The 14,908-nt window shown below is 26.7% G+C and overlaps 1 protein-coding gene across 1 annotated transcript in view; it reads right to left on the reverse strand.

Annotated features, from left to right (window-relative positions):
* Window positions 1-13,098, reverse strand: part of LOC122269722 (polycystin-1-like protein 2) — a 51,790-nt gene extending 38,692 nt beyond the window's left edge. The window contains exons 1-5 of the mRNA XM_043044131.2: window positions 12,929-13,098; window positions 10,000-10,193; window positions 7,616-7,879; window positions 3,927-4,072; window positions 1,324-1,486 (exon numbers count right to left, since the gene is read on the reverse strand). Coding sequence (XP_042900065.2) covers window positions 1,324-1,486; window positions 3,927-4,072; window positions 7,616-7,879; window positions 10,000-10,193; window positions 12,929-13,089 — 928 coding nt within the window. The 5' untranslated portion in view covers window positions 13,090-13,098. The remainder of the gene's footprint in view (window positions 1-1,323; window positions 1,487-3,926; window positions 4,073-7,615; window positions 7,880-9,999; window positions 10,194-12,928) is intronic.
* Window positions 13,099-14,908: the final 1,810 nt, after the last annotated feature.

Consider the following 14,908-nt stretch of genomic DNA (forward strand, 5'->3'; position numbering starts at 1 on the left):
TAATAGGCAATTAAATAAGTTTTAATGGGTTTTGATATTTTACACTTATCGTCCTCCTTAGATTTGCTAGTTTTCAATAGTTTTGTTTTTTCTCACCTAAAATATTAGTTTCTGATCTCGATACAGAAAACTTTATTGACATCATTTTTGACAAAGATTATAAAATATTTATTAAGGGCAATGAGAATGAACAAATTGAGACTAGAAAGAGATAAGCAACACTTTTCTCAAAAGACGACATTTTCACCTCAAATAGTTACTTAGCATTCCTTCCAGATAGGTACTTCACAAGTTTCCAGAATTTGCACCACATAGCAGAAAAATACAAAGAAACATCTTGCGACATAGAATATAACCTTTATAAAGATAAAGTGAAAAAAACTATCCACTTTAGGGATTGTAAACAAGCATTAAAATGCGGAAAAAAATAAATTAAAAACATAGACTAAGAAAAAGAAGGCATAAAAAACTAACATCAAATTCTAGTTTGATTATCTAAGGAGACTTAAATACATTCACATTTTGTTAACCACCTTAATAGTTCTGCAACTCATTTGGTTTTTTGATAGTTTTAATCCATCTAATTTATTTCCCAGTTAAATATTAATGTTCACTTCCAATATGCATAATATTTTTGCTTTATTATTTACAAACATTTTTCTATGACAAATACATATTAATGGTGGATATTACGAAACACCCTGTACTTTTTTAACAATCCATTATAACAATCAACATCAAATGCCTTATCATGTTTAATTAATAAGAAATTGAATTTTCAAATGAAATAAATTCTCACAAAAAATATTAATTTAATTAGAATTCAAGCAAAGTTATTAGAAAAATAAACAATTTTTGGAGTAAATAAATTGAAGTGATTTTAATAAGGAATAAAACTAATAAAATTAATATAAAATGACATAATTAAATATTGGAATATAATATCGAACTGTAAAATCATATTAAAAATGTAAGATCATGTAAATATGAATCAAATTAAAGCATAAAAAATAATAACTACATAGGTTAATGTAATTTGTTCATCAACTGAATAGAACTAGTGATACAATGTTGAAGATTACTCAGAGCACACTAGATGACAGAGCTTTGCTTATGCTTGCAATGGTAATAATTACGTGTTAAACAACTATTGCAGAGCAATCATAAACAATAATCATCAATTACAATTATAATTTTGAAAAAATTCTATTTATAGTAAATTGAACAGTCATCAGTTCAAATTAATTCAGACTAGCAAGGTTCTACGGCATAGATAGATAAAAATGAAACAAAGTTAAATGATAATTAAACGTTTTGACATACCAAATCTGTCATTTACACCTTTGCGGTTTCTGTATTCCATTAAGATTGAATTCTTGGCAATAACCATTTGAGATGCCAGTGACATTTTGCCTTCAGCAAGACTTCTTTCGAAAGGTCTCTTTGATTCATATTCTTCAAGTTCTTCTTCAGTGGGTAATGTTGTCTGAAATAAGTTCATGATAAAAAAAAACATTTATTTCAATAAACCTTTTTAGATTAGATACAATCAATAAACAATGAGACAGAGGCGATTAAACCAAAGCTATATAATTTAGAAAAATAGTATAGGCCATAAATGTAGGTGCTGGTGGGATAAAGAGAATTATTTTTTACTTTTCAGTCCCTCTGTGGCATTACTTGCCATGTAAGCAATGATAAAAGAATGGAAACTGATCATTTCATTCTGAAAGTTCCCTAGACAAGAAGGGTCAGTTCTCCCTCACAACACAATAACGGGTCACCATATTTTCAAGACAAGTTGGTACCCATCAGGGAAGTATAAGCTTTAATTTTTTTTATTCTTCTTCTTCAGGAGCGCAACAGCCCTTTGCAGGCCTTGGCTGCCTCAACAGCACGCAATTTTTTTTTATTAGATTACGATAAAAGAGTCTAAGAAGAGAAGAAATATAGTAAAACTCCTACCTCACATCACACCACTATAGCCAAGTACTTAATTACCCATTTTTCAGTGCTCTATCAATTGAATGAAATTCCAATTATGTATACTATTTTTATAATCTGTAAATATACATTTTGTTAGCTGCATAAGAATAAACAGTCAAAAATTAATAAATACATAGAAGCATAAAAAAAGATTGCTAACCACTTTCAATTTTTATTGAACAAATAAAACATTGAACAAACAAAAAAAATTATAAAAAAGAAAACACATAGGCACATCTCCAAATTGTAGTAATTTTGCTAGAAATAAAATAACGTCAAATACAAATGGTAAAAAAGAATAATAAATAGATAACAAGAAATATAGAGACTTATTTTAAAATATTTTGAATGGTGTAGAGTTTTTATCCTTAAAGAAGAAAATGAAAGAAAGCTAAATATTTGTTACTTAGTTAAAAATTCATACTTTGTGTATCTATTCAATCGTTATGATGTAATATGAAGTTCAAAAAAGTCATTTCAATCTTTTGAAAAAAGATATGTAATAGAGGGGAACTTTGAAAATTCTTACTTCTAAAAATCAGAAAATTCTCTAAATCTAGACAATTTTTGTTAAATTCATGATGAGAAAAAAATTAGACAAATCAATTTAATAAATGCTTAAAACGCAGAAGTTGCTTGTTGCAATAATTTATTAATAAATTTATTTCAAAGAGCTGTTGAAATGTAACTGTTGAAAAACAATCGACAAGACTAGGAGAATTTAAAACGAAATTGGTGTGAATCAAAGGCGAAAGTACAGATATTGTAATAATATTGTGCTATAGCGCAATTACTGATGAAAAATGACCGATAAGGCCATGTGAATTCAAAATGAAGTTGTTAAAAATACAGAGCCGAATAAAAACACAAATAGCAACTCAAATGCATGATTAAAAATGTCATTGTTGAAAAAAACTACATTGTAATATTTTTTTTAATTAAAAATATGTTTTTTTTTTAAAAAAAATAAAGAGATCAATAACATGGAGTGCTACATAAAAATTCAAAACCGAACGAATTTAGGATAGAATCAAACATGTCCAATAGTGAATACTTAATTGCTGGATTTCAAATTCGTGAATTATAATAATACCTAATTAAAAATATCAGGATTTTAAAAATCATGCAAAAATGCCTAAAACACTGTGTTGTTGGATGTACTGAACGTCAAGACCATGAAAAATTCATAATTCATTTGATTCAAATCAAGTACTTAAACAAAGGAAGAAAAAATAATCAATAACAGATTTTAAAATACGCAGATTTAAAATTCATATAACATTAAAATAATGAAATTTAAAGCGCCACACAGAAATTCATTAAAAAAAAATACGAAAAACAACATGGGCTTTAGATTAAATCACACTTATTTTTTATAGTTTTGGAACTGTAACTTTTATGCTCTCAGGGGTATGGAAAATAATCTTCCATACCCCTGAGAAATCTAGATTTTCAAGATACTAAACATTACTAAACATGTAGTACTAAACATGTAGTACTAAACATTTCATCATCTTTTAAAAGAAAGTTTAAAGTGTTGTTTCACCTAAATTAAGCAGTATTTGCAAATGGTATTACTTCACAAAAAATTTTTATGATTAAAAAATATTTTTCTTCTGAAAATATTAAAATTCAGATTATGGCAATAATTACTTAATATAAATGCATATAGATATTACATAAAACACATAATTATGTAATTAATAAATAAAAATTATATTTGATGTAAAGAACTTCGAGGATTTATAAGCTTTCAACTTTCAAGAACAATTTTATCAAAATGCTAAATTAGTTCAGATTATTAAAAAAAGAACGATAAAATATAAGCTTGAATTTTAAAAATAATTTAAAATCAACTTATTGTCAGTGAATATTTTAACTTAATTAAAGTTAAAACTTTTTCAATTATTCTAGATCTGTATAAAACTGAATATACTTACAGAAAAGTTTGCAATACTATATGTGGTAGTTGCTTTGAATTGATCACTAACTGTACATAAAACTTCGAGATCTCCATACGGTAAAACAACATCAACAATCTGCTTCTCTCCATACAAAATACGAAGTAGTTCCTCTCCAACTCTTACTAAATACAGAGAGAAATAGTTTGAAATTTACAAACATAGAAATTCAATTAAAAAAAATATCAATACAACATAGAATGCTATTAATAAACACAGTAGAATTTATTTAAGCTAAATAAATAGTAATATTATGCTTAAAAGCTAAATGCTAGAAATAATAAACCATCAAAATAAAATAAATTCAATGGAATGGTAAATATATATGGTGTTCCAAAAATACGGACGGTTTGAAAAATCAATAAAAATATGATAACAGACAGAAGTGTAAGGTTTGCGTTTAAGAAACCAGGCATTTTTTTTGCACAAATGAGTGAAGTGAATTACAAAGTTTGCTAACTTATGACTCACATATTATTACTTATTTGTTAACATATGTTAACGAAGAAATTCTATAAAATAATGATTTTTAAGGAATCACAATTTGCTAATGGTGCAATCAGGAGACAAAATTAATACGCACTACAGCAAATAATTCTGCAAAAAAAAAAAAATTTTTTTTTTAAATTTTCCTAATTAGTAGCCAATTAGGAATTAGTACTTAATTAGCACCTAATAAGACATGATCTGTAAGTAATTTTAATATTTTAAAATTGAAAGCTTAAAAACCATTTCAGCAAATGCAGTATACTTTAAAAGAACAAATTTAAATTATCCAAGCAGAGCCAGAAGGAACTCCATTTTCATCTGTTCTAACCTTTAAGTATGAGAGTGGAAAAGCAATAAAAAGTCTGAAAAACATATCATGAGAAAATGAAAAAAAAAATAAAAAATAAAAAAAAAGCTAGTATAACTATTTTGCACAAAAAGAAAACATTTAAATTATTTACATATTTATTTAAAGTAATTTTTTAGTATACATGTACATTGACAGATCGAAAAACTATTAAGCTTTAAATAAAAATTATAATTAAAGGAAATAAAGTACTCATAAAGTAAAACAATGAAATAATGTGGAAATATTGAATAAAAATAGATACTTAATATAGCATTTTTTTATAATTTTCTTTCTTCTAAAATTTGGTATGTTGGAAATTCCGCCAAAATTGGGAAGAATCTCATGCTTGAACCCCATAATATGAGGAATAAAATATTAAAATGTGAATTAATAATAAAAGAAAGAGTTTGTTTCGCTCCTATAACTCAAGAGGCATTGCATTAAAATCCAAAAATTTGGACATCAAGAGAGCAACTCGCCATTTAACCAGATTTTCAAAATTGCTTAAAAATTCTAATTATCTTTTAACTATAAAATGTTAAAACTGGTTTCCAGTGCAAAAAAAAGACAATCATTTTTTCTTTTAACAGTTTTAAATTTTTTAATACAAAAATTTCAAAAATCACCTTTCTCAAAACTTCTTTCTGGTACAGTTTAAAGTGCCAAAATCTAAGAATCTATTACATACTTGAAATTAAAATAGTTTCAAAAATATGGAGTGATCTTTTTTTTCTTACAGAGGTGCAAACTTTTTAAATTAGCATTCAGTAATCAGAAGTATAATAAAACATACATATTTACAATTACAGTATTTAAATTATTGTAATTTTGAGGTGTATATAAAACTTAATTCTATACAGTTTTATCATGATAAAATTACACATGAATTAACTCATAAATAAAAAATGTCATACTTAATAATAGGTGCAAACTTTTTAAATTAACATTCAGTAATCAGAAGTACAATAAAACATAGATATTGACAGTTAGTGTATATGGAATTCACATTATTGTAATTTTGAGGTGAATATAAAATTTAATTCTATATAGTTATGTAATAATAAAATTATGCATGAATTAACTCATAAATAAAAAACTTCATACTTAATAGTTATTTTAAGTTAAAAATGATACAACACTAAATTTTATACTTCATAATAAAATTGAATGGATAACTTGGAATCAATGTTTTAGTCTTTAGTTAAATTAGAACTAGTCATTCCTTATGGTTTTTTTTAATTTTTTATTATCATTCTGCGATGAGATCCCAAAAAGTTTTGCTCACAGCATTTCAGACTTGAGTTTATGCTCTTTCCCTTGGGTAAGAAGATAAAGTTTCAGAATTTTAACTTTTTAGAAGGGAGGAATGTGATTTTTTACTTCACAATTCTATCAAGTCGTTTGTTACTTTATTAATTGTTTTAAGAATTTTTTTTAAGGAGTAGAAAAAACTAATCGCAGATTGGTTATTAAAATAAGGTTTAATAACTCTTAAACAGATTATTACAGAAATTCACAAAATCTAATTCTATAAATAAAATATTTTTTTGAGGAATAAAAATATTTTTTATTCCTCAATTGTAAATTCTTAACCTAGACTATGGAATCGTAATATTCAGGGGTGAATTATAATAGTTGGCACTCCTGTTCTCTCTTAAAAAAAAGAATGGGTAAAACATCAATTGTGTGATTTATTTAAATTTTTTAATGTAAGCAAAAATTATGTTGTCTTGCACTCTGAATACAGTAAAGGAATAATAACATTTAAACAACTTTTAGCTTTGTTCTTTTTTGTAACGACATTGTACCATTTACTTTGAAAGTTTCTATGTTAAAAAGAAATTTTAAAAGAAGGAACTAAAAAATTAATAAACTTTTATCCATTTAAGATTAATTACAGTCTAAAATATTTTGATTTCTTTGATTAATAATTACAATTACTTAAATAGCACTTTAATTATGTTGCATTAGAGCTGCATGGGTGGCTATTTTTGACGGTGTGGGAGATCATCCCAGAGGATGGTCTGAAGACATGCCATCACAATTTTGATCTTCTGAAAAAGGAGTGCCTCCCCAGCTTCAGAAACCAAACGACTTGAGTGCAAAGTTCAGCAGTGTATGGTAGAACGGTTTAAGGAGGACTGATTCCACATGTACTTGGTCTTTTCGCAAGCTGATCAAAGTGGTCGCCCACCTGCTCACTGAGTGCTGCCAGTGATGCTTGATTTTAGAGATAATGAAGTCAACTTGACTTTTATAAACGTTTCAAAGTTTCTAGATCTTTTGGTTCTAAAGAATTTTCTGATGCATTTTAAAATATATAAGTACATATTATATTTTTCCAAGGGTGCAGAAAATTCTAAAAGCCTAATATTTCATAATAACGAATTTTTTTTAAAATTTTTTTTTATTTATTGGAATCTTTAAACTAACAGCAACTTTTTCTAGTGACAATAGCTGTTTCAAAAGATTTTTGGAATGTAAAATTTATATATTGCTTAAATATTTTTATAATAATATTTTCTTTAAAAAACAAAAAAAATATTTAATTTGACACAATTTTTGAATAAACGGCAAAACTTCCATAAAGAAACACATATTTTTTTAAAATAAAGAATTTTGTAGCATGTTTTTTTAATTAGATGCAAAATTTTTCCAGGCCTGCCTAAATTTTATCGGAATGTCGTTTGCACTATGGGACACATTATGCGCCCCTGCATTTCTCTTTTTTTCAATTAAGAGTTATAAAAAAATTTTTTTTACTCGTATGTAATAATCAGCCAGTAATACACAAATCATAAAAGGAATAATAAGTAATATTCATGCTTACCATAAATACTATAATCTGTAATATTATGTTGATTTTTATCAATCCAACCTGAGAATTTGACTGAAAACATGTCAAGTAAAGCTTTACCAGACGTAGCATTGATTTCACATTTTCCATTTTCAGGTGGATCGTTAAGTGTCAAAAATATAGATGATATACCAGGAGTCATATTTGGTCTGATGCCAGTAGCTTTCACTGAAAATGTCCTGTAGCTTGAGAAAGTATGGTACAAACTTTGGTTCAGCCCAATTCTATCATAATCAACTGGAAAAAAATAGATATTGAGTACTATATGCTCAATGAACACATTGAGAATTGCATTGCTTGAAAATTTTGAAAAGTCAAAAAAGGAGTCTGTACACTGAAAATAATGATATAAATAGTACTTTTTCCTTAAAATAATATTGCTATGCCATAGTGCAAAAATCATGAAAAAAAAACACAATTTTAAATGTTTTTTTGTTTAGTCAAAATGTGCACAAGAAATAGATTTGAACTAATTTAATAATCCTCTATGACTCTAGCTAAATTTTTTCTTCGATCGGTGTTTGAAAAAACGTCATATTTCTACATTCACAAGAGAAACTTTCAGATGCTCATACATTTATTTCGAAAACATATGAATGTACATATTATTCTGTTAAATGAAATTAACAACACTATACCTACACAAACACTTTTATTTTAAGTATAACTCAAATATTAAGTATTATTAATACAGAAGCATTATATCCAACTAAATGTTCATATAAAGTAATATTAATACACACGGATTAAACTCAACTAAACGTTAATATATTCAGTATTATTAATGCACAAGCATTAAACCCACAAATAAGCCCTGCTGCATATCATTGCAGTTCTCCACCAGGTGAAGCTTTAAACCGTCTTATCTTGTACTGTACAGCCACTTCACAAAACCTAGACAATATTTTAACTCATACAGTTGAAGATTTTAGAGAAATAAGAAAATACTTCAAAAGATACGATGAATAACTCATTCAGACTAGGCTTTATTGATTTGAATATAATTATTATATAACTCGATCAATAACCTACTCAAATAAAAGTTAAATAGAAGCTAATCAAATTGGTTCTAAAAGAAAACAAAATTTTTTTTAAAATTCTAAATAGATAAATAGATTAAATAGGTGATAGATAAATAGATTCTTTGAAAAAAACACACTAAAAAGCAGCAGAAATTTCAAAAAAAGAATAAAAGTAGCAATAAAGAAAACGAAGGAAATAAAAATATGTAAGAATAAAAATATCGTTTCCTTTATTGCTACTTCTAATCAAATTGGTGATATTACAGCTATCAAGAATAAAGTGATAGCAAGTAGTGAAAAGGCGGAAACGCACAAAATTTTGAATTTGCAAACGAAACATTTGTGCAGCAATCGAAAAGTATTGATTAAAATCAGTAACAAATAATTGCTTAATTTTACTCAATCATAAAGGGACAATTTGAGTAGTTTGAACTTTTTAAGTTTATTTGAAGGACACACCAAATCTCATAAGTACAATGTCTTATTGGTAATAAATAATGATTAAATGCAAAATATGAAACTAATTCCTAAATTTTGCAGATATAATGGAGTGAACAAAAAAAGTTTCATCAATTTCAACAAGATTCTCACTTGATAAAAAGAAAAAAAAATTTCTTGTTTTCCAAGAAAAGTTCAACAAAATTCCAGATTTCATTTTGGTTATACATGACAATAATCCATCATGAACATATACATTTTTTTCATTCAATAAGTATTGAAATTTAGATTTAATTTATAACACTCAAATAAATAAAATTATGAACAAAAGCAATATTCATAGTATAAAACTTGCGCAGGATAAAAAATTAAAAACGTAACGTATCATAGTTTTTTAGTAGACTACATCAGTCATACTGTCAGTCACCATATATCTTACTTGCAACATCGAACAAATATTAATTTATAGAGAAAACTTAATTTTTAAATGCATATTGAACTATAAATGTGATTTTAATTTTAAAAAAAAAGTCACATGCGACTTAGTAAAAAAAAAAGATTATTTATCATAAATTAATATTCTAATTTTTATAAATATACAAACATTTAGTACATTGCATAAGAATTTTGTCAAAAAATAAACGCTAGACTTATTTACTTTAAATCTCTTTGACTACTTATTGATATTATAAAATTTGAAATTCCAGGCTTTTTGCAAGATTTTTCCAGGTTTTGGCAAAAAATTGCATTATACATTAACTCTTTCCCAAATTATATTTTCTGACAATTTTAGGTTTCCTTCTAAAAGTGAGAATTTTATTTAAAAAAAATGAAACCATATACAGCAAACAATATTTTTAATGGTATATAAAAGATAAAAATTCAAAAGCAACAAACTAATGGTATGTTCCTCCCAATTTTCCAATTGTGTAAATTTTAGTGAGTCTAAATCAATTGCAGAAACTTCCCATTCGTAGTTAAGATCGCCATCACCACAGTCTTCTATGCATTCCACTTTCAATGGAATGAATGAATTGGAATTTATGAACATACCCTTCTCTCTGGGAAAGCAACCAATCTGTTTTTCACACCTGAAATGAAAACAAAAACAATTATTTTATATTTTACACAAGAAAAATAAGTTTTGTTATAAAATTTTAGATGAACATTGGGTAATTTGAACAAAAACTTCACCAAAGAATGGATTACTTGAACAAAATGCTTCCTGAACAGGGGTCTGTTTCGAAGAAATTTGGGTCCGTTAATGGACCCTTCACAAAATATCTTTTCATAAAAATGGACCCTTCACAAAATATTTTAACTTAAAAACGGACCCTTAACAAAATAACTTATCTTTTAATCGGACCCTTCACAAATTTGTTTATCTTCATTATTGTTTTGTTAATCGAATAAACTCTTTCCAGGAAGGGGGGGGGGAGAAAGACAGATGTAAGTAAACTAAATTTTGTCTTCGGCAGACACTTCTTCCTTTATTCGTCCAAAATGAATATTCTGGGTTCAGCAGTATAGGCTAAATACCAAATATTTATATGTTGCATCGCTAATTTAGTAGCTGCAATTGCTGTTTATTTTTAAAAATTTAATTTTTTTAATTATAATTTTACAGTTTTAAGCATACTCTTGTATGTCTTTACAATTTAAAAATTTCTTGAAAAAGTTTTTTTGAAATAACAGACCCTATTTGCACTAATTCACAGAAGCAGACCCTGGTTGAAAGAATGTGACTTAACATCTATTTTATATTCACAAATTACGAGTAATTTTTTCACAATTTTACAAAAACGGACCTTTCACAAAATGTCTGGACAGACCCCTGCTGAACAATGGCTCATGGGTCAGAATTTATATAAAACAATGGCTACTTTGACAAAATTTCCTCTAAAGAATGGATCATGTGACAAAAATTTCTATGGAAGACTTCAGAGTGTTCTTGCATTAGTTACTTATTGGTAAATTCTCATTTGTATTCTACCATTTTTTGGAATTAAAAAGTAAAAAAAATATTTTTTTTGTTAAACACAAATATTCCCTGAATAATGGATTCAGGGATTTTTTAAATAAAGAAATATTAAAAAACTACCTATCCAAATTAGCTTAGTAATCATTCAGAATGAAAAATAAAAATAAAATTTTAATGAATGCAAGATAGTACGCTCAAAATAATGATAAATAGGTGCTTTTTGAAAAATAAAAACTGCCTACACCAGTCCTCCTCTCCCTTCATTCAGAATCACACGTTTTACGTTTATTTATTTTTTTAAAAATAAAACTTAATCATAGCCACTTTACCTTCTTTTTAAAAAGTTATCTTTAGCAATGATACTATTGTACAACAGGTTAGTAATTTTCCAGATGAGGAAAAAGTGGCAAAATAAATAAATAAACACAGTCTAAAAAAATAAAAAAAATTTCCCCTCATTTTGAATTTTTTTATAATAAAAGAAAATAACATTCACTATATTAAAAAGAAAGGTATACTACTGATGATATTGATTTTAATTTTTTTATAATAAAAGAAAATAACATTCACTATATTAAAAAGAAAGGTATACTACTAAAAAGAAAGGTATACTACTGATGATGATTTTATGTTTGTATCAGTTATGATTATTACTGTACATTTTCTGGAACGCTTGTTCTACCATTATTTGATGTACAATATGCAGCTCAATATCATACTATGAACATTTTTGAAGATATTTAAAAATACAGATTATGTTTTAAAATGTTAACATCCATGATTCCAATAGCATCCATAAGCACAATAATTAACAGTTGCAGGGGTGATTGTGAGCCCAAGTCGAAATTCCGGAAAATTTCTTGAGTAAGAATTTTTTTTTTTTTTAAATCGGAAAATTAGAAAAAAAAATTAAACAAGGTTTTTTCCTTTTTCTCAATACTTCTTAGTCAGGGTGCGTGGTCAAATTATTCAACAAAAAATAAGCACCTTTTAAGCACTCAAAAAATATTTTTAAGCACTTTAAAAAATATCATAACTAGGCAGGGTTGGAAAGTTTTTGACAATCGACGGTTTTATCTTGTTTTAACCGTCATGTAAAAAAAAAAAGGTTTTGGAATTGTTTTTGACAATTGTCCAAAATTATGAAATTTTGAATCATGTAAAACGAATAGCGCTTTCATACGCCACGGAGTGACTATACGCGAAATAGATTGGGGTTGAATTAATTATGAAAACGTTGAATAGAACAATGTGAACCGCGTCTTTTTGCATAATTCGAAGCAAAAATCTCATTTTGAAAAAGGGAAAATTAAGCACTTTTTAAAAACTCCCAATGAAAAAAGCACATTTCAGGGCTTTTAAGAAACGACAATCGAAAATAAGCACCTTGAAGCACTTTTTAAAAACGCTATGCACCCTGTTAGTTTACTTAAAATATATTTAAAATAGTACACATACCTATACCATTTACACATACCAATGATGACTTGGAGAAGTAATTGAAATTTACCAAGATGTCTTTCTTTGTTGAGTTTATGATTATAATAACTATTTACTGATAAAAAATGAATATTAATCTTGAATATAAGCTGATAAAATATCTAGCTCTCCCTTACAAACAAATAAAATAAACTGAGTTAAGTTCCACCTTTGAAAATTTGATTTCCGGAAACCTTTGTGATCAATGATTTTTTTAGACGTCTTAACCTTCGATCTCCGGAAACTTCCGGATCACGGTTAGCTAAAAATCCGGAAATCCGGATTTTTTCCGGAGCACAATCAGCCCTGCAGTTGAAAATTAAGAGTCTCAAGAAATATAAAAAATAAGATGATGAATTTACTCACATAACTATTATACTAGGAAGTTTTTCTTTTACAACTTTCACAAATAAACGGCTTTCAGTGGCTCTTGTATCTTTTTTAATTACTCCCAGAATTTCATAGATTGCATCCCATGTCCAAAAACTACTGGTACTGAGTTCATAATCATTAGAAGCCAGATCCATTAAACCTAAACATTTTCATTCTTAATTTTTTTATACTAACAAAGAACAATACTTGAAATAGATTAATGAATGAATGAAGTTGAAGGCAAAATCAGAGAAACATTTCGTGCCTTAAAAACTTTTAAAAACCTTTGAATCCAACTATTCTTTTTTTGGGAAGATTATCTTAACTTAGTTTTTACAATCTTATGAACAAATTTAGTTTTTAATATTTTTAATGTAAAACTTTTAGCTCTTACTGGTTTGAAAACATTTTGAGTTAACTTTCCAGCAGCAGGCCTGGAATCAACAGCATAATCATTTTAGAGCAGCAAATATGTGTTTTTGGAGCATAATAAATTTGGTTCTTGGAGCAGATTAGAGCAAAAACCCTCTTTAGATTTAAAAACATATAAAGCATGTAAAATTGAGCACATAAATTAAAATTTTATATAATCTCTAACAGAGCTTGGAATAAATGCATTATTAAATAAATAAAAAAATGCAATGTAAACAGAACAAAGAATTACTTAAATAAACAAGGAATTACTTTTTTGTACTTTATTTCCATAGGCTTATGTACTTTATTTCCATAGGCATCATATTTAGAAAAATATGCATATAACAGAAATATGACAATATGTGAATAAAATTCTTATTTTAAATGAAACTTATTTACCACCACCAATAATGAAAACATAAATATAAAGTCGTTAATGCAGAGTTAAATCTAGAAAAGGATTGCCTTGTTTGTCATTTTTTTTGTTCATTACCAAATGGTTTTGAAAATTACAATATCTTTAACATGATGGTACTATGATGTTTATAAATGGTTCAGTAATTATGCGTGCAATAAATTAAAGCACATTCGTCAACTGAAGCTCTTTTGTTAATAAGAAGTAACATTTATTGTTATTTACAAATGTAGTCTAATATGACTGCCATCTTGATGCTCAAGTTATTGTATATTAAGATTGAAGGACAAAATTTTTGCTCCTATAGGTGATTTTTAATACTATAAAAAATAAAACTTATAGCTGTGTATTCTGATAAGCATAAACACAAAATTCTTTTAACATTCCGAACAGTGCATGAGATGTTATGGGGCTCTAAATGCAATCTATCACTTAATGCATGCTCTGTATATTAAGGCTGTTTTACGAAGACTACGTCGTAATATGAAATGATACTTTTTTTGAAAATAATATGCTATTTTTATAACTGCCATAGCTGCCAACATGGATAGAATAAAATCCAGTAGATTTTATGAAAATATATAAATTTCATGATAATTGTTGCATAATGTAATAAATATTTTACACATAGGGAATTTTATAGTCATCAAAATAGAAAAACTGCTATATTTTCCAGTTACGATTAACATTAAACATACTTGAAATGTTATCGATTATGTTAACTCACAATTTTGAATATTAATAGGCATTTAATTAATCAAAGATAGTAAAAAGATTTTTTTAATTAATTTAAAAAGAGAGCTCAGAATAAAAATAAACTGAACTTTTTAGAACAAAAAAAAGTTTTAAACTGATTTATATAAATGAGGTTCACTTTCTTATGTATTAGTAATACTTTTAAATATTTAATCAAGTAAGTAATAATCTGTAAAAAAATTCTATTTCAATAGGGATTTTTTTTAGAGAATTTACTCAATTTTAGGGAATTTTCTAAAATGTACAAAAACCAGGAGAATTTTAATTAAACCAGTAGACCAGGAGAAACTGGCAAAATCCAGTAGAGTTGGCACCCATGAATTGCTGTGAATTTGCAACTGTTACTCATGACTGTTACGTCAAGACTAACCTATCTAAAACCAGGGTTC

This window comes from Parasteatoda tepidariorum, chromosome 10 (assembly GCF_043381705.1).
Source record: "Parasteatoda tepidariorum isolate YZ-2023 chromosome 10, CAS_Ptep_4.0, whole genome shotgun sequence".
Taxonomy (NCBI): Eukaryota; Metazoa; Arthropoda; class Arachnida; order Araneae; family Theridiidae; genus Parasteatoda; species Parasteatoda tepidariorum.